Source organism: Perca fluviatilis, chromosome 11, assembly GCF_010015445.1.
Source record: "Perca fluviatilis chromosome 11, GENO_Pfluv_1.0, whole genome shotgun sequence".
NCBI lineage: Eukaryota > Metazoa > Chordata > Actinopteri > Perciformes > Percidae > Perca > Perca fluviatilis.
This window is the reverse complement of record NC_053122.1, coordinates 17,999,532-18,020,012: the sequence shown is the minus strand read 5'-3', so window position 1 is coordinate 18,020,012 and position 20,481 is coordinate 17,999,532. Positions and strand designations below refer to the sequence as shown.

The window sequence follows — 20,481 nt, the reverse complement described above, 5'->3', positions numbered from 1 at the left end:
TCAGCTTCTTGCTTTCAGTTGCTTTTGCTTGTGAGTGTCAGATCTGTGCAGCATTTCCTCCTCCTGGCAATTTGTCACATCCCTCAAGGCCTTGGCAGCAAAAAAAATTTCCATCAATCATCCTGACAATAATGATGATGCCAACTAAGCTATCTGTTTTCCAAAAAGATAAAGCACAGAAGGTAAGTTCCATGTTATTCAAGTATGTATTGAGGCTGAAGCCATATTTTATAGTTTTGCAGACTTTATTTATAGTGATGTTCAGTCTGGACAGCATTCTTGAAAAGCACACATTGCACAAGAGTTGTTGAGCTCAAATGTTTCACTTATCTTCCTAGGAGTTGCTGTAATAGTAGGTTAGGCTATCAAAGCAATTCATTATTTAGAGCTGGTTGAAACATGTGTTCTATTGAAAACATAAACATAGTGAAAGCCATGGACAGACAGTATTTTTGTGGCTAACTGACGGACACAGGAGAGAGCAGGGGGTCGCTTACTCACTGCATTAGTTAACGTTACGGTGGCAATGTGCTTTCTGCCGCTGAAAACATTTCTGCCTCAACTTGTGTTATCTGCGCGGTGGGTTGTGGGTGTGTGAGCGTCGAAGTAAAATGGCGGACTTGGCAAACGAAGGTGAGTAAGTGGCAGTATGAGAAAAACAATACAGCTACTGTGCCGTTATAAACTGTGCCTATATATTGTCTGCATATTTGATAACTGAAATGACGCTGCTTGGCTTCATGTTAGTAGCTAGTTCAGGTGAATTATAGTTTCGCGGCGTTTACAAGACTACAGCGTTAGCAAGCAGGCTAACAATGCTAGCTGCTGGGCTGTGGATAATACCTGGAATGCCTCGGAACGCCCTCGGATGCTGCCTGCCACTAGTTGGCTTATAACACTAGCACCCGGCTATTTATAGGCAGTATGATTTGCCATTTGTGGTGAGCTAAAAGACCTAACGTTAATGTGGAAATAAACCAAAGCTTGCTAGGCCAAAGATGCAAAGGCCTGCTTGTAACAAAGATATTAGGGTGGTCTTTCAATTAATAGGAAACATTTGTAGCACGACATCCTCCTTGTTTAATGTAGTCAGCGTTAAGTTGCAGAATTGCTTGACGTTCATTTAGGCGCGTAGAGAGAAAAACGTCAGCTAAGAGACAATGCTTTGGTGTAATCGCTGCTTTTTTATATTCTCAATATATTCCACTCATATCGGCTGATCAGTATGTTGATCTGTTAACAACGGGAGAATCTATATGTCATTACTTGTCAGGCGAGATGACTCATGCGGGATGGAGCGCATTAGCAAGCTAACTATATCCGCTAAGCTAGCTACGTTCGGGGCTTTAGGGAACAACCGGTGGCGCCGACTATTTGCTGGACGGGTCAGATAGTGTAAATACTAGCTGGTTAACATCATAAGCCGGAACATCTCGGGCCCCAAGGAATGTATGCAGTTCTTACATTTAATAGCCAAGGTAGCTGACTACACGTCGCAGAGAGATACAAAGCAGGATGTTAATATAGGTCACACAACATTGTCTTGTTTTCTGCCATAAACGTGTTTCATACATAAACAGCTAGTGTTAGCCATGAGGGGTTGTGGTTGAGACGTTGACTGTTGGTCGAGTAAACAATTATGGCAGTGTGCTGTTGTACATTTGGCTATGGTATGCATAAGCACCAGCAAGGCTTACAACGACAACGATGCTATACCTGCTCAGTGTAATAGGCCCAATCCAGACAGAGGAAAACCTTTGTGTGCTCACGTTATAGGATTACACATCTTACAGAGGCTACAGTGTAAAGGTACGTTAGACGCAGTAAGTGGCCTGATGTGAAATCACTATCTTGCCTGGCGATTGCTATTATTGTTAGTTCTGACAATAGCTTATAGCAGCAGAACAATATTTGGTGGTGAGCTGAATAAAATCACATTTTGATTACGAAAGTAGCTACACTTGCTTCTGGGCCTTGTGGAATGACTGAAAGTTTGATAGCTGTGTAATAGCTGGACATTTTCATTTAAAGTTTTTTTCTTTTAATTGGTTTATATTGTTTGGTATTTCAGGATTGTTTAGTTTAGCCTAGGTCAACATAATGTGATTCATTTTTCCTGGTGCTAATATGATTGCATGATTAACTGTAGGTATAGTATTAGTATGATTTTAAGAGTTGATTTCTTTTGACTGGCTGACATTGATCAGCATTATAGAAATGTATTTTCTTGATTCACCTTGGTCAGATTGTTTTTACTTCTCCCTTCTTTTACTTATTTTTTGAATCAGCTAAATTTAAAGAAACTTTACTTTACTTACTTTATTTAAATTAAGGCAGGCATTGGAAGTTTGTGAACCAAAACCTTTTTGTCTGCCGTACATGCTGTGAAATATGGGATGTCTGAGTGCATCGTTCCATATTTTGACTTTTGGCATCATATGTTAATGCCTGTGGTATGTCGCACTGTGCTTTGAAATTTGTTGTTTGATTTAGTACTAGCTAAATGATAATGCTGATTAGTACTAATGCACATAACCTTTTAACTCTATCTACACTGATGCTGCTACTGCTTTTCAGAGGAAAATCAAGCCCACGGAATGAGTAGGCAATAGCCTTAGCTATTTTGTTTTCTACTGTAAGCCATGAAAAAGAATGGCAGGAATTATCATTGCTGTGTACACTTTAAGTTAGTGTTTGGATGACTAGCCTTCATCTTCTCTTGACAGACAAGCCTGCCATAGCGCCTCCTGTGTTTGTTTTCCAAAAAGATAAAGCACAGAAGGTAAGTTCCATGTTATTCAAGTATTTATTGAGGCTGAAGCCATATTTTATAGTTTTGCAGACTTTATTTATACTGAATGACAGCATTCTTGAAAAGCACACATTGCAGAAGAGTTGTTGAGCTCAAATCTTTTACTTCTTTTGCAGCGAACTGCGGAGGGCTCAAGTGCAGAGGATGGAGAAGGTAAATCTAATGTCCAAACTGGCGACTGTCTTTAATATCTTTCTCCAATATTTATTTTAACTGCAATATTGTACATATTTTGTTAACATTTTCAGATTCAGATAAAGACGAAGGGAGCTATTGCCCCCCTGTGAAAAGGGAAAGGACGTCATCGTTCCCACCCCCACATTCTGGTAAGGGCATGTGGTGACTAAGCAGAACATTTGTTTTTTCTTGGTTCTTGCTTGTGGTGTACACATTGATTTGTATGCTGAGTGCAATGCCTGTTCGCTACTTTGCAGTTCCCAAGAACAATGTATTCATGCCCTCAAGTTTCTGCCAGTCTCCAACTGGGAACTCTGACTCTGAGCCAGGTGAGGTATCTAGACCAACATTAGTTTCTCATTACATCTTAAAGACCCCCTGCAGTAAAAATCTTAGTTTCAGAGGTCAAACGTGTACTTTTTTCAGTTTAACAGTTTAAGGCAACAAATACAGTTGGTAAACAATAACCTAGCTCGGCAATAACTAGCCCGAGGATTATATTTCAGAAATAATTTTTGAACTTATGTTTTATGTTTTCTAACATTGTGACATCAGTAGTTGCAGATAAGATGTCAGTGAAGTTTTGTGTATTCCCTGCTTGCAAATGCACCCAATTAACTCTGACCAGCTCTAGCTAACTTCCATGTGGTAATTTTACTCTGAGTTAGCCCTTCAAGTATCTGCCATAGAGACTTCATTAGACTTCATTCATGTATTGAGGAAAAAGTGCAGTTACAGAATGCAAAGCACAACTTTCATAGGCAGGCAAATTCCACAGGCATTTTAAATAAGTTAATGTAGAAAGCTATGCATTGCTTCTTTTATATGTTGTATGAATCTTATGAAATAACTAAAATGGTAAAAACTGTGCCAGATCAGTGCAGTGAAGTTGGACATATCTGTATCGGTTCAGGCTGGTTTGTTGCGTTCAGCAAGAGAGAATTTGGTCCTCCTCTCTTTCTGTGCAATATCAGCAGAGTGAGGTGAAGCCTATCTGTAGCATTTGTCTGGTAAGGTAATTGTCACTATTCAGTTAAATTGTAATTCAGAGGAGGCTTCTTTATTGTGGGAATATTATGACCTTGTAAGACCCGTGACCACACCGGCACATAATAGTCCTGTTCTGGTTCTACTGCCAAATTCAGATTGGTTCAGATTTGTGCTGGTAGGCTGCTGTGCCTTAATCTGTACAAATAATACATATATAATGGCTGTCCTATGATTAGTTATTTTGTATTTGAGGGAAAGCCTTTCTCTCTCTTAAAAAAAGAATAATATATACTTTAACATTGAGTTTGGCTCTCAAATTTGACCGTACAAGTCAGCAGGTTAGGTTGTTAGGTCCCAAACGTGCATGTACAGAATTGGTTTGGGTTTCAGTTCCATCGTTGAGCAGTCTATTTGCTAAGGTTAACATGCAGTATTTATCATATTGCACTATGACAGAATATTTGTAATAGTTACCATGTGCATTTAATTGCAGGGAGTAATGCAAAACTGACATCAAACAGTGACTGAAATTATGACTGCAGTGGGACTTTAACAAAAATGTATGTGTGTTTTGGGGAATTATTTTATGGTGTATATTTAATGTTAATGTCTTAAATTTGTTGGGATATTGATTTGAATTCTTATCACTGGCTCAATTGTTAAGAGTTGGCAGGGGTTGTGTCACCAGTTAACACAGCTTTACACAGAGGACGGGGCATACACTTGAGCAAACAAACAACGCATAATTAATTAGTTTGATAAAATAAGTTTATAGCATATTGTATGAAGCACTTATTTGGAAGGAAAAAACAAATATGAACACACTAAAAATCAAACTGATTGTAAAACTACTTGCATACAGAACTACAGGAAGTATGGCAGGTCCACCGTACTGTTCTGTACTGGTCATTTTTTATAGTTTGCTTTTTCCATTGCACAGCTGTGTCTTGTGCACCTCCATATCCTAAGAATTATGCTAGTTAGTAAAATGAAAATTAGGTCCAGGTTGTAAAAAAAGAAAAGAAATGTCTTTTAAAATTGATGTTCACTAGACATGGGAGTGATCTCATAAGTGTTGAGGAAAAAGGGAATGCAGTTTATAAAAGTGCTTTCTGCTTTAGCACTGATTAGGGCAAGGTCAGGTCAAGGCTAATTAAGCCACTGAGATGTAGAGTCAGAGGTAGAAACAGATCAAAGGCCCTAGAGCCCGCCATGTTACTGCACAGGAGTTGGATTGCAGCACAACTCTCGAGGCTCTACCATGGTTGCTGTGGTAACAGGCCCTGTGGTTAGAAAGGTGCAAAGACAGAAGGAACGTACCATTTAAGTTTTTGCTTTAGCAGATACAAGCTTCATGCATACCATTTAAAGAGCCTATCGCTGAGCTGCAGCTGAAGAGTTAAACCTGACAAGTCGCTGTGTGACTCTTGGATCTTTTTTTAATATCTGCCTTCTCTTGTGCTCCGTCTCACCAGAGGAGAAGCCTGTAGGATTCCGTTTAAAGCCACCAACTCTCATACATGGACAGGCACCAAGTTCAGGTTGGTTTGAGGTTGTGAGCCTTCTTTATTGTGTAATATGTGTTCTCACACTGACTTGAATGAAATGGAAAAAAGACTTCAACCTGAACCCAGACTTGCACCCTTTTTATATGACTCCTCTTTGAAATGGAAATGGTACATCTAGACTTGAACATGTAGACCCAGAACATCTCATTGTGTTCAAAAAGTATGAGACAAGTTGGCTCTGTTGCAGGCGTCCCAAGTCAGAAACCCAAGGAGCAGCAACGCAGTGTCCTCCGCCCTGCAGTTCTCCAGGCGCCGCCCTCTAAATCACATATAGAGTCCAGTGAGTGCAGCCTGAAGTCACCTGCACTCATTAGTTGATACATTCTCAAAAATCTTGAAAAAAGTGTCTTGATAATGCATTCAACTTTGAATATTTATAACTTGCGTAGTGCAAGCGCATAGTGTGTTTTAGCATGTACCTTAGAAGCTGTAAAAATTATATAAATAAGAAACAGTAAATTATCTTTATCCTTGCTGTCTGTTCATTTAGATTCCAGTTGTGGAACCAACGGTGTGAAAAAGTCATCAGATGGGGCATCTGTGACCCAGTCCTTCTTCCTGAACAACACAGAGCACTCAGCCACCCTGGCCAAGTCACAGGTGAGGGTAGGGCTGGATGATTAATCGAAAAATAATCGAAACCGAAATTCAGAGCCTATAACCGACGTAATTTTACCAAGTCGGTTATTTCGGTCTTTTAATCCTATTAATATTTCCGCGGCCGCACCCTGTGTGTTAATGTACTTTCCCCTTAAAACATATTACGGCCGCTGCGTGTGTAGTCACGTGACTCCGCCCCGTCCAGTCTGCGACATTGAAGCAACATGGAGGAGAACTCAAACACCAAGTCAACTCAGCAACAGGAGCCGGAGCCGCTTGTACCAAAAAAACACGCAGTGTCCGTTGTTTGGACACATTTTGGTTTCAATAAAGACGACACCGAACAAATTCAAGTCAAATGCAAACATTGCAGAAAAACTGTTATAGCGACCAAAGGTAATACCAGCAATCTATTTCAACACCTGGAGCGTAATCACATTACCGAATATGAACAGAGAGAGGCTGACAATTGCCCAGCAACAAGTGCCTCCACAAAGCAGGTGTCGATAACACACGCATTTACAAATGCTACACAATATGAAAAGGATTCAAGAAAATGGAGAGAAATAACTGACTCCATTAGTTACTACATCGCGAAGGACATGGCTCCCATAGCTACGGTGGAGCACAGTGGGTTTAAACAACTCGTTAAAACACTCAACAGAAGATACACTGTGCCATCGTGACACTATTTTTCCCCAAACTGCGCTGCCCAACATGTACCAAACATGTCGTAAAAAAGTAGCTGCTGAACTTAAGTCTGTTAAGCACTTTGAAAAGGTAAACATGCTAGTGTTTCTTAGTAAGAACCTGGAGTAAATGCTTATGCATAGAGAGTGACAGGACAAGATCCCTGAGAGGAAGATCAAAAGGTTTACAAAGGATACAAGTTATATTTTGGCAATATTTACAATAATTTATTTTATTTACAATAATTTATTTTGTTTACAAGAGAGAAATTATATTTTACTTTTAAGATGGCATGGCAATATTTACCATAATTTTGTTTACAAAAAGAAATATTTTTAAAAGTTCTTTATTTTCAAAATTTTTAGGAAACTTTTTTTTTTTTTACATTAAAACTTAAAATACCTTTTTAATATGACATTTTTATTTCTTTGCAAAATCTACTGTTGTAGATTTCAGTTCAGTTGTTTGAAATATTTAATAAATAAGCATTAATTGCTATCTGTGTGTTGTTTCCTTATTTTAGAATCACAAAGATAGGATTATATGCACTCTTTCATTAGAAAAAATAACCATGAACATATTTACAGTATAAGAAAAGAAAAAAAATTTAAAATAATCGTAATCGAGGTAACTTGTTCGATTAATCGTGATTATGATTTTAGCCAAAATCGTCCAGCCCTAGGTGATGGGTGGCTAAATCTTTTATTTTTTTATTTTATAATCAAGGGCTTGGTATCAATAAACAATGCCAGTCAGCCAGAGTTTACCTTGTCGTAGTTGAATTACGATAATTGGTAAAATAAGCATACATAGAACCTCCGAGTCCCATCGAAACCCCTTTCCTATGCAAATCTCACAATTTGAAACTGCTGCTGAAAATGGGCGAATCTCAACAAAGCTAATAGTTGACGTCAACTCGGTGGCTGTACCTTATTAGGCTCTAGTCTGTACCTTTTGTCATGCCCCAACATTTACATACAAATCACTGATCTGAGGCCAGCTGGTCTTATGAATGTAGGTCATGCAGATCTCAGAAATGTTATACATTGTTCATCTGCTATTTCATTACTAAATTCACTTCTGAGACTTTTTTTATGCGAGAAATCAACTATGTAGAGTTAAATATATGCCGTTTGACGAATATTGATGGCTAATTGCAAGTGTGTGTGTGTGTGTGTGTGTGTGTGTGTGTGTGTGTGTGTGTGTGTGTGTGTGTGTGTGTGTGTGTGTGTGTTTCAACCAACCAATCAGTGCGCAGCTCATCTAAATATTCAGGAGCAGACCATATAAAGGTGTAGACACATATAGCCGACGGCTGACCGTTGACAGAAAACCCCGTCAATATGATCAGTGGCGTCCGCGAGGTCCAAAAAACTGCCACAGAACAGACCAAAAAGACGAGACGAGACGTAATACATCTCTATAACAGTAGGCGGCGCTAATCTGTTATGTTGCCCAAGAAATGAAAACCGGCAGCTGATTGGACGAACACGTCACATGGGTTTGTTTTCTCCAGAAATTCAAAGCCTGACTGTCATGGCGGCCGTTCAGAATACGATCTCATATTGTACTAAAATAGTTCACTGAAACGTGTTTCTGAAAACATTTTAAGCGAGAAATAGGCCATGCAGTTGCTGAATCTGTCTTCATTTCAGCTCAACAAAGGTCAGTTTAAAGCGCCCATATTATGCTCATTTTCAGGTTCATAACTGTATTTTAAGGTTTTACCAGAATAGGTTTACATGGTTTAATTTTCAAAAAACACCATATTGTTGTTGTACTGCACAGCTCTCTCTCACTGCTGCAGATCCTCTTTTCACCTGGTTTCTGTTTTAGCTACAGAATGAGACCTCTTTTCATCTTCTTCTTCTGTACTATCTTTGATTGCACTCGCACATGCGCAGTAGCTCAGATGTAGAGCATGTCAGCTAGCTAACTCTAGAGACAGTAAAAGAAAGGCTGTTTCTCCAACTTTGGTCAGTTACAAGGCAGGATTAGCTGGGAGACTTCTAAATGAGGGCGCACATGTAAGTAGTTCTTTTGGAGATTATGGTGAACTTGTGTGTGTTGTAGCAGTGCTTTGCTATTGAGAACGACGTAGCATGCTAGCGTTAGCGTTAGCCGGCTAACGCTACGAGCTAACGGTTGTGGTTAGCCAGCTCATTGTGACGTCACAGTCCGAGGCCGATTTTGAACAGCTCACTAGGAGACTGAAAGCAGGACACATTCAGAAACCTGTATCTCACTCAAAACAGCATGGATGGATTTTTTTCAAAGTTTGTATGTGTGTGGAAGCACCAGAGACACAAAAGAACACCCCAAATCCCAGAAAAAGTGTTTTTTTCATAATATGGGCACTTTAAAAGATTTTCATCAGATTTTGAGAGACTCTAGTCACCTCATTCCGCTCGCCATTTCCGGGTGAGTCCCGACTGCCCTGCCGCCGACCGAACATGTCAGGTCGGCCAAAATGAACGCCGACAGCTCCTCAGACGGACGACGGCACGGGACACACCGAACGGATTTGAGTCACTGACCTCGCTAGACTGTCCAACGGCCGATAATCGGGCTGGTGTGTCAGCACCCGGAGGGGGAAATCCTCTCGTTTCATCCAGGGCTTTTTCACAGGGTTGCATTAGGGCCCATAGAGCAGCACCCGGCCATTTTCAGCCCAACCAATGTTACATACCCTATTAGGAGACCTTAAGGAACCGTGTGAAATACCCTATATAATCATTCTATCACCCCTTTAAGGCATTAGACAGAAAGATTTGTGATCATTTCTGTGCTCCTCTGTAATGAGGAAGTATATTGAGTCTGGTATTCATAAAAAGTTTTGCAAATGTTAGATATCAAAAGATTCACTGTATTGCAAGTGAAATTTGTAAGTAAAAGTTGCTTTTATTCTACTCGGCAATGTTGAAAGCTTTGTTGTAGAACTGTCATTGTACAGAAAAATACAGACCCTGGTGCTTATTTTGGTTCCCATTTCAGAAACATGAAAATGAGGAAGATGGAGCAAGTGGTAACAAAGACGGAGACGAAAGAGAGAAGAAGGAGACAGATGTAGCAATATCTTTTGTGTTTGGTCAGAATATTAAAGACAGAGCAAAGGTGGGTTGTTTTCCACTCGTCTTACATCTGTTTTTTAATATACATTGAGCGTGCAAACTTGAGAATACAAACAGATATGCACAGTTAAATGTGGCAGACAGAGGAGGGCCTTTTACACATTTGAGGTGATACTCTGAATAATGAATATAAAATGACTTTTTATAGTCTACATTTAATGTTTAATTTGTGACTTTTAAGCATTTCTATACCAAAACTATGTCAAGGGTCTCATGTCCCTTACTAAGAGAATTTCCTGAAGCGTTTATTGATTTCAGTTCCTGATAAGAGGTGCATTTTCTGTGGTGTTTTGTACAGTATCCGAAATGATTTAGTATAATTTTGTGGTCAGTCTGGAACTATTGTTGCAGGAATTTTTGGACAACATTTTGGAAATGGTCACTTGCTTGCTATGCTGCATGTTAGTCAGGAGTTTCATTAATGTGGATTTATAAATGTTTTTTGGTCTTAAAGTTTGAGCAATTTCTTTATGCATATATCCAATTATTTATTTTTTTTATTTTTATTTTTTTTCCTCCAGTTGGAAGAGAACAGTACAGAAGGCAAGTCAAAGGATGGTGTGCCGCTGGACTCTCAATCAGAGGGCACTAATTATTTCTTACAGTACATCTCTACCCCAAGGTAATAAAATTGTCCTCCTTCGAGTATTTTTAGCAACTCATCTTAATTCATAATTAACTTCCATCAACTATTTTTGTTTTCTTTCCTGTGTCCTTTCAGTTCAGAAAATGCCGCAAACAGTACAGACAGTGGGGCAAAATTTGTTTTTGGGCAAAACATGTCTGAACGAGTTCTGGTGAGTTGATGCAACATGTTATCTGCCGTCTGCCATAAACTCCTGATAATTAAGCTTTGAAACAGTTCCAATCATCAGCTTTGTTGTGTTTTCAGAGTCCCCCGAAGGGCGAGTCCTCAAATGAGGAAAATAAAGAAGTTTCTGCTGCCCCTGCTTCAGAGCCCTCATCACAGGAAACCACCCCAGAGAAGGGTAAAAGCACAACCACACTAATTATTGAAAAAGTGTTTGCTTGGCTTGTTTACTAATAGATTTAAGAGATACGCTTGGCTGCACTCTGGAGATCACTACAAACAACAAAAGCAAGAACTGGGACGGTTAAATAAGCAGTTCAACAGAAATTTGACATTGAAATTATAATCCTAACAGAAATAGACACTAAAATATGTCTTATCTTTCCCATATGTAATGTTAAGTCTTAACATCCACATCAGATTTAGTTGGGAGCTAGGGTTTTATTAGCACTACATAAAGAGCTGTGGGTGTAATAAATACTACATCTGTGATTTGAGTTGCAAATTTCAAACCACTAGCAGGGATCAAAATTGTATGTGCATATGCATGGTATTGCTCCTAAAATTTTGAGTTGTGCATGTAATTCTCAGCTCTACACGCACCGCACGTTTCGACATAAGCATTGGCCTGATGGCCCGGGGCCAGTAAAACAGTACGTCGGGCAAGTTGAATAGCCAGCTGCTGGCCCGTTCAGGCCAGTGATGTTGTTTGTGCCGATCAAAGTCACGAGTAACTTCTTTGTAATTTGATGTTAACGCTTGGTGCTCCACTATCTAACGTTGATTAGAAATGGAGTTCGCTAAAGTCAACAAACTATAGATGCACCGATTACAATTTTTGAACAGATAATCAATCACTATAAAATAAAACTATATAAATTACTCCTGGTGTGGGAAATTCACACACATCTAAAGTGCAATGTTATGGAAGAACCATTTCCTTTTCACATCAAATATCGAACCAAAAAATTTGATATATTTAGCAAACTAAACTTCTGTATGAAAATGGGGAAAACGAGTAATGGCAATACAATAATATATAAACTTTTTCCTTGCAGATGTTGCATATTGCAAACTTATCTTCTGCACACACGCTGAAGAATTTCCAAACAGCTGACATGTTGCAGGTTAATTCATGAGGTTTCCTACATGTGCGTTCTGTGTGCACATGTGATGCTGATGCTGCGCGATGTGCTTTTGTACAAAAGACCGTCATGTTAGAGTGCATGTCGGAGAATAGCGCGGACACGCACTTCACACTGCGAGGGGGTGCGAGCGGGCACTCGCGCCACCCGGCGGAAAAGGGAGAGAGAGGAAAAAAGAGACCGGAGGATAACTAGCCAGTGGAGATTGCGTGTATGTGCGTCCTTGAGAACTGTAAGTCGTATAACTTATGTTGTCAGTTCATTGTTAGCTGGTGATTTCGTTGTTTTGTATTCTTCACCTGCTAGCTAGGTTGCACGTGAAAATCGGCAAATTCCGGTCACCAGCCGGTCAGTCAGTGCATCTCTACAACAAACGACTCTAGCACCCGCCACAAAAAGTCCACACATGCTGTGGACCTTCAGCTAGTCAGGAGCTGCTGTCCACTCTCCTCTTTTGCTGGGAGCTGTTTTGTAATATTAGCTGCAGCAACTGCTGTTTGCTGCTGTCTGCTCTCCTCCCAGCAAATTGGTCTCCTAGAGGCTGGGAGTTAAGCAGAGGGTATGCTAATAATTACTAGCTAATGTTAGCTAACTGCATCGTAAGCTTCCCCCGTGCTGCGTTCAAACGCTGTCAGAAATTTTACAATAATTTCAAAATGAACGCATAAAATAGCCCAGTAAACATGGCTGGGAAATATTCAGGTTACTACAACATGAACACGAAGAGGACACACTTATCAGATGGCTGTAATTTTACCTTAAATAGCTGATATTTCTATATTTTTTTTGTCTTCTCTTTTTTTAACAATGTGGCAAATTAGCTATGTTGCATAATTTAAGAACCATAATAATATATACCAAAACCATATCACAGACATTATCAATGATTGCTCTTTTTTCACCAAAATACAAAAAATTGATTCATGATAACAATCATCGATCTAGATAAGATAATCCCACACTAGGAAATTCCTTTTGTTACAGCAGCTCAAAAGAAAAATTCACACATCAGAATAGCACAATACACATTAAATAGACATTGGGGAAAAAAAGAATATACAGAAAGTATTATAAGAAATAGAAAAAAATAGAATTTGTTATAATAATAATACAAACTTTTTTACACTATAAACACCCTTATATAAACAGACAGTATATATACACAGATATATAGATGAGTAAGGTGCAGATGAATAGAAATGACATATTACACAGTAATAAACAAAATTGAATAGTGCAGAATATTGTCAAGTGATGGCTCATGTTGCAGAATCAGCTAGCAGTGCTACATTATAATGTTGGATTAAAGAGTCTGACTGCTGCTGGAATGAAGGACCTGCGGTAGCACTCCATCTGCACGTGTGAAGTGAAAATCACTTGGATCACTAGAAAAATCATCTGCTTGTTTTAGGGAAAAGGAATTCATTACAAATCTGCTTTGATAAATGTTTACATCAATGGAGTTCATGTCTACATATTGATTTTGTTTTTAGAGTGACATTTATTTGATTTTATGATCTAGCTGTAGTCAAGGCCAATATGATAACACAAATTGGCAGTAGTCAGTTATACATGACCTAGTGAGATGATACGGTACATAATTTTTTGACAGTATGTTTTAGTGACTGTCCTCTTTGTCCAATGACAATGAAAAGACATTCAGCAGGTACTGCGTGCACAAACATTCATTAATATGAGTTGAGAGCTGAAGTGCCTGCAAATGATCTGCAGTGAATTGTACATCTCCTGTGTTAAGTGATAGAGTTCCAGCCTGGGTCTTTCATTATTACTTTCCAGAACTAGATTTTTTTGTATTTTTTTGTGTGTGTGTCTCTGCAAGAACGATATGGGAGCAAGAGGAGACTCTCAAACTGACACATCAGTTTTTGATAAAGATCTAAGACACCAAATGTTACCTCCAGCTAGGTGCAGATTTCTCACCACTGTATTTTATCTCAACAGTGAACAGCGTGTCAGAGTCTTTGGAGGAGTCTGCAGCAGCTTACACCAAAGCCACAGCCAAGAAGTGCATCTTAGAGAAAGTTGACGTCAAAACCGGAGAGGAATCTGAAAGCAATGTTTTGCAGGTAGGAGGCAGGCTCTCTTTCTTCAACACATGCAGTAAATAAATGTGGCAGAGCAAGCACGATTCTTGTTTTTTGTCACTCTCGCTTCAGATGCAGTGCAAGTTATATGTTTTTGAGAAGACGGCTCAGTCGTGGATAGAGAGAGGTCGAGGTTTGCTGAGGCTCAACGACATGGCATCAACAGATGACGGCACGCTACAGTCCCGTCTAGGTAAACGCGCAGAAACTTTTTGGGGCTAAAAAAAAGAAAATAAACATCAGAGTGTTAAGAATGTGCACAGCTCCACCCTTTTTTTTTTTTTGGGTTCAATAATCAGGGCACGGTTTGATTTGAAAAACAAGTGCTTGTGTTTGTGTGTTGAATGTTTGCACAATATAGATATGGGATGATTACAGATAACATCCTTTGGTGGAACGTGGAGTAAGAAGTGTTTTGTCATCAAAAGAAAACTAAAAACAACTTCTTTTTTTTTACTTTAAAGTGTTGTAATGCAAAACATCCTATTCGATCATAGGCTCATAGATAACATTTCTGATCCTATATTTAGATGAACACAGAACTAGCACAATAAAATCTTGTCAAACATCCTCAGTCACTTTGGAAAGGACACATGCTGGGTAGGTAGATAAAATAGATACAATTTAATAGTAGTTATTTTATCTTTCATGACAAGAACTCACAGCGCTACATTAAGTCATGTAGAATACCATAGACAAAAAAGCTGCTTGGGCCTGTACTTCATTGCTGTTCTGTGTGTTTAAACCCTTCTAGTGATGAGGACCCAGGGCAGCCTCCGGTTGATCCTCAACACTAAACTTTGGCCCCAGATGCAGGTGGACAAGGCCAGCGAGAAGAGTGTACGAATCACTGCCATGGACACAGAGGACCAGGGGGTCAAGGTCTTCCTAATATCGGTATGTATCACCAAACATAATACTGAAGTTTTATTTATATATATATATATATATATACATACATACATACATACATACATACATACATACATACATACATACATACATACATACATACATACATACATACATACATACATACATACATACATACATACATACAGGAGAAAACTTTTCTTCCCCTACACAAATGCAAAAAAGACTAAAACATTTCCTATACAAATACACTATGTAGAATGTTACTACCACATGCTTCAATTAAGTAAAGCATGGACCTATGCTTTAATATCTCAGTTGTAGTCAGTTTCCGTTGTCTGGTAATTACCAGTCGTTGACCAAACAAAAGTAAAGAGGACCGAAAATTCTTATTGTCTCCGGTGAGAATGACCAGTGGAAATAATTCCCTCTGCACAATTTGAATTGTGTCAAAATAGGCTACAGTGATTTTCATATCTTGTTATAATAAAACAATGAACAATTGTTTTATTCATTTAAAGAATGACTGGACTGTAGTAAAAAAGTACATGTCGCTTTCTGATTGAATGCAGGGATAGACTACCGTAGGTTTACAAAAAGCGACAAGCAAGCGGGAAAGTCAAAGCCCAAGCCATGACGAAACGGGAAATGTATCGCGAATTACTTCTATGGTCTAATGTAAATTAAGCCAAGAAATTGCCAGCGAGGACGAGTCAGCACCAGCTACAGCCCCTCTCATTAACGTTAATGACACAGACGCGCATCCAGATGCCATATATGATGACAGCCCTCTGCGGTTACAAGACTTGACTTTCTCAACAGCCTGCGAGGTTCTTCTTAGGATTATGGTGAAATCTATCCAGAGTGGGTCAAACTGGCCAAGGTATCCTGGGTAATTACCGTCTCCAGTGTGCCAGCAGAAAGAGGCTTCTCCCTGCAGAATCGCATCAAAACAGCGCAGCGTCGCCTAGGGGAAGGCAGTCATGCACATCGCGAGTTGCAGAGAGACACTTGTTTACAATTATTTTGATTCAAGTCTGTACTTTATAATTGTACCAATTGAGCCAGTTTGTTTGTACTGTAGTTTGTATTGTTTAATTTCCTCTGCACATGGAAAATAGGCCTATTTTAATTCAGATTGTCCCTATAAAATGTTATGTGCATTGATTTAATTATTGTGGCCTCTCTGTCTGTAGCAAGTAGGCTACATTTAAATAAAATGGTATAGATCTACATCCCTTGATAATATAGCCTGCCAATCAATTGTTTTTAAGCGCAATAAACAGAAAATTGACCAGAATTTTTCAATTGACGGTAAAATGAAACCTGACCGGCATCAATTCTTTTTAGTGGGAACACTGGTTGTAGCACAAACTGGGCAGAAACTGAAAGCTTTCTTTTAATTCATCTCCTCCCACTTCTCTTAACAAGACATCATGAGCCTGATTATATCTGCATGCAGCTGGCTAGGTAGTGTTAGCTACACAGCTATTGGAAGTGACTGAGCTTAAAAATGGAATCCACACACTAATCAATTCCCTCCCATGGCTTTACCTTGTGAGATAATGTCTCTTCATAACACACAGCAAGTACAGATCAGTGAGTCTTCTAGAGGTTATTTTAGTTTCACAACATAGCCAGAGCCAGCAAGCCATCTTGAGTCACAACTGCCTGATAAATGTTGGTGGGTGCACATGTAGTGTAACTATTCACCTCACAGTTTGGTGTGACTTGAGCTAATATAGCAAGTTGTCATAACTTTTGAAATAAAAGTAACCTTTCTTTGCATGTTGTAAAAACTTGATTTGCATGATGTAGACAATAGGGATGGTGCGGTTCATGAAAAAACACCCGAACCGCTCGGTTCGCTAGTCTCGGTTCGGAGCATGTGTGTACCGCACGGTTCGTCAGTACACTGTTAATGTGCACTAACCTCTTACTGCCGTAGTGCCCACTTTATACACCTATGTTAAAACACTAACTGGAAATGACGGCGCGGGATGGAAACACAAACCCCGCGCGCCCACGGCGCTGATTGACGATCGCGTCACATGGGTCTGACAGACTGTCATGGCGGCTTGTTCAGAGTACGATCTCATATTGTACTAAAATAGTTCACCTAAACGTGTTTCTGAAAACATTTTAAGCGAGAAATAGGCCATGCAGTTGCTGAATCTGTCTTCATTTCAGATCGACAAAGGTCAGTTTAAAAGATTTTCGTCAGATTTTGAGAGACACCGAGCCGAAGTGGAGTGGGGTGCCGCTGCAGGTCACGTCACGTGCAGAAATGTCAAGTGGGAGAGAGGCTGCCCAGAGCTGTAGGATGCGTCGTTTATAGTCTGGTGTGTGGGAACATTTTGGATTTCATGGTACCTATGATGAAATAAAACAATATATAGAACTGCCACTGTGTGCATGTTTTGTGCAACATGCATTCAATATGCTAATTTTAGCTATATATCATATGCTGAAGTATATTCTGGAGTGTTAAAGATTAAAAGAAAAAATAACAAGAACCGAAAACCGTGACCCTAAAACCGTGATACGAACTGAACCGTGGGTTTTGTGAACCGTACCACCCCTAGTAGACAATTAACAAAAAACAACCTAAAATTCAAATTAACTGTACTTATTTCCATATATCGCCTAGCCCCTAAATTAACCACAAATTAGCATCTCGTGCCCTTTTATTTATCCCAACTACTGAATCAGGACCTAATTTAATTCAGTTTAATTTATAGTATCCAATCATAACAATAGTTATCTCAAGACACTTTACAGATCTAGACCACACTGTATAAAATACAATGACCCAACAATTCTAGTAAATCCCCCAAGAGCAAGCATTTAGTGCAACAGTGGCGAGGAAAAACTCCCTTATAGGAAGAAACCTCAGACAGACCCAGGCTCTTGGTAGGGAGTGTCTGATGGTGCCGGTTGGGGGTGTGATGAATAGTGTCAATAACAGTCACAATAAAGAGAAAATTTAAGGTGGGCTAATTTTCAAGACAGGCCTATATTTAAAATGTTCCCTTTCATATTTTAGTAAGAAGCGTCACTGTTTTCTGATCTGCTTCTGGTTTAATTGGCTTGATTCTGTTTTGGTTAATGCAAACACAATACTTCCTTCATATTTACCATTCCAGTTGCCTATATTTTTATTTTTCTCTATTTCTAATTACTTTTATATGTGTATGCATCGTCAGGGTTCATACTTCGTTGTGCGGGGACAATAGAGAAATTATATTCTGTTGATGAATTCAGGATAATGTACATTTCCACTGCACTAATTCTATCTGTACAACAGCGTAGTCATGCAGTACTCAACCCTTTGTTTCGATTTTTAACATACTGTAAGTACTGCTCTCATTCAATCACTTATTCATTTCAGATGGTGCCAAGCTACTGTTAATTAGATTCAAAACTTCCTGCACAGATTTTTGACATCAAAAGCCTTTCAGTGGCTCAAAGGGCATACTCTTCTTTCCAGGCAAGCTTTTAATGTGAAACATCTACATAGGATGTTTTGTGCTCCATAACTGCACTGATCACATTGATATTTGTTTTTCCTTCAATGTGCTGAGTGGTCTCTCCCTGTGTCTTTTTTTCTTCTTCAGGGTAGCTCTAAGGACATAGGTCAGCTGGCTGCAGCGTTACATCACCGTATCTTAGCCCTGAAGAGCAGGGCAGAGCAGGAGCCTGAGACCCCAACGACAACCATCCCCGATGCCGAGGTACCGCAGTCCAACGAGGACGACAGCGACGAGGAAGACAATGCCTCTGCCTCAGCTTCAGCCTCCACTCCTGCTACGAGTAAGTGAAGTTTATTGTTAGCGTGTGTGTGTGTGTGTTTCAACACTTCTGGTTTACTTACCAAATGAATGTCATGTTTTGGGGTTTTATTGCTGCTTTTGCTTGTTGGTATCACAACAGTTTGTTTTGTGATGTAAATATTTCGACCACTGGTCTGTAAAACCCTTGTCAACCTGCTGTCCCTTTCCTTCTTGCAGGTAATTCAGAGGGAGGAGAGAACCAGGCAACAGGAAGCACATAGCGTCACTCTTGGACAGCCTGCTCAGATGCTGCCGTTGAGGCATTTTGCTGTATGCATCTCCATGGACAACCCTTGACCAACATGGGTCCTCCAGACCAGTACTTTTGGATATTAGAAGTCTAGCTCCAGGAAATAACCCCTTGTGCCAGAGTGTTCCACCCAACTCGTGCAGTTCATCTTCTCTGCATTCAGCGTAATATCTGGAGTCGTTTATTCCCTCCCTCTCCTGTTTTGTGTTTTATTTTTGTTTTCGAGTATTTTTTCCTCTCCCCGATAGCAAAAATAAAGACTTCAAAGCTTTGGTTTGGGACTTTTCTGCTCATCATATTGATGAGTGTAAGGGTGTTTTCCTCTACATTTTAAAGTATGGCACATGTTAAGACTGCAGTTTCTACTTTGGGACCTTTTTACTCAATCTACAGCCGTATCTCTGGACGCCACACATCCAGAGGAGCTTCATTCACAGTGTATTTGACTAGTCATCAGTCACTTGTTCCTCCATTGAGTCCAACCCTCCTTCTATTCCCCATCCCAACCAGTCTGTGCGTTAGGTTTTGGCAAATGTAATTTATTTTGGATTGTCCGTTTCATGAGGCATCTCAACCCATATGTGCAGTTTGTAATGGCTAGCCAAGACCACTCAAGTTGTCATTAATAGCAGTTTCTTATATTTCCTATTGACCTATATTATAAAGAATAAAAGACTGAAAACAATGTGGTTTCTGCTAATGTGAGTTAATGATGTCAGGACAAAACAGAAGAATTCACCTCAAATATTTCTCTAAATTAATAAGATGTTTGTCATTCACCTTGTCGGTTTTTTAATGATTTTTTTTCCAAATCAAGAAACTTGACTCATCAGTCTCATTCTGCATGTAACTGTTACTTCTTTTTTTATTCTTTTCAGCATCCCAAAGGTTTACTGTGTTGATACATATTTTTATTTTGAAAATATACAAACATTTTATCCATTTTCCTTTGGAAAATATGTTTGAATGAAGACTTAAGTTGATGTGTGGAAAAATTTGAGTGATAACTCTAATACCCTTTGAATGTCATGTACATTTGAATATATCATTTAGTAGCACACCATGTTTTTCTCATCTCCTCCAAATACCCTCTTTACAAAATAAACCATTTTGGACTGACATCTGGGATTTTTCTGTCTGATATCTGATTTTCTGTGCAAGATCCAAACTGAAATCCAAATTTTAGAGACAGACATCAGTAGAGTGTGGCCTACTTTGACATTGCTTGTCCCTTGTAGATGTATTAAATCAAAATAACAGCTAAAGAAATGGAGAGTGGTTCATCTGTTTTGTATTCATGTGTTGGATTTGGCCTACAGGTTGATGTATGTTGTGCTCTGACTGCACTGATTAGGAATAGGACCAAAACTAGCTGATATACAGTATGCATCATGCACAAAGTCATGAATATTTGATGCATGTACCTATCGTAACAGCCCAACACAATCCTATACATCTGAACTTGAAATAAAACTGCTGCTTCTCCCAAATCTGCC

At 39.3% G+C, this 20,481-nt stretch overlaps 1 protein-coding gene across 11 annotated transcripts; it reads left to right on the top strand.

Annotated features, from left to right (window-relative positions):
- Positions 1–116: 116 nt before the first annotated feature.
- ranbp3b (RAN binding protein 3b) lies at positions 117–20,113 on the top strand. 11 transcript variants are annotated; one of them, XM_039815766.1, is made up of 17 exons: positions 501–633; positions 2,727–2,782; positions 2,929–2,965; positions 3,061–3,138; positions 3,247–3,318; positions 5,455–5,520; positions 5,735–5,827; positions 6,038–6,147; positions 9,832–9,951; positions 10,490–10,590; positions 10,690–10,765; positions 10,861–10,957; positions 13,887–14,011; positions 14,102–14,222; positions 14,784–14,926; positions 18,520–18,715; positions 18,913–20,113. In XM_039815766.1, the coding sequence occupies exons 1-17, from the start codon at positions 612–614 to the stop codon at positions 18,954–18,956; spliced, it is 1,557 nt and encodes a 518-aa protein (XP_039671700.1). In that variant the 5' UTR covers positions 501–611; the 3' UTR covers positions 18,957–20,113. The 11 variants fall into 11 exon arrangements, with proteins under 11 accessions (XP_039671702.1, XP_039671707.1, XP_039671705.1 ...); XM_039815769.1 differs by having other exon boundaries at positions 506–633; positions 2,769–2,782; XM_039815763.1 differs by lacking the exon at positions 501–633 and adding an exon at positions 1,567–1,809.
- Positions 20,114–20,481: the final 368 nt, after the last annotated feature.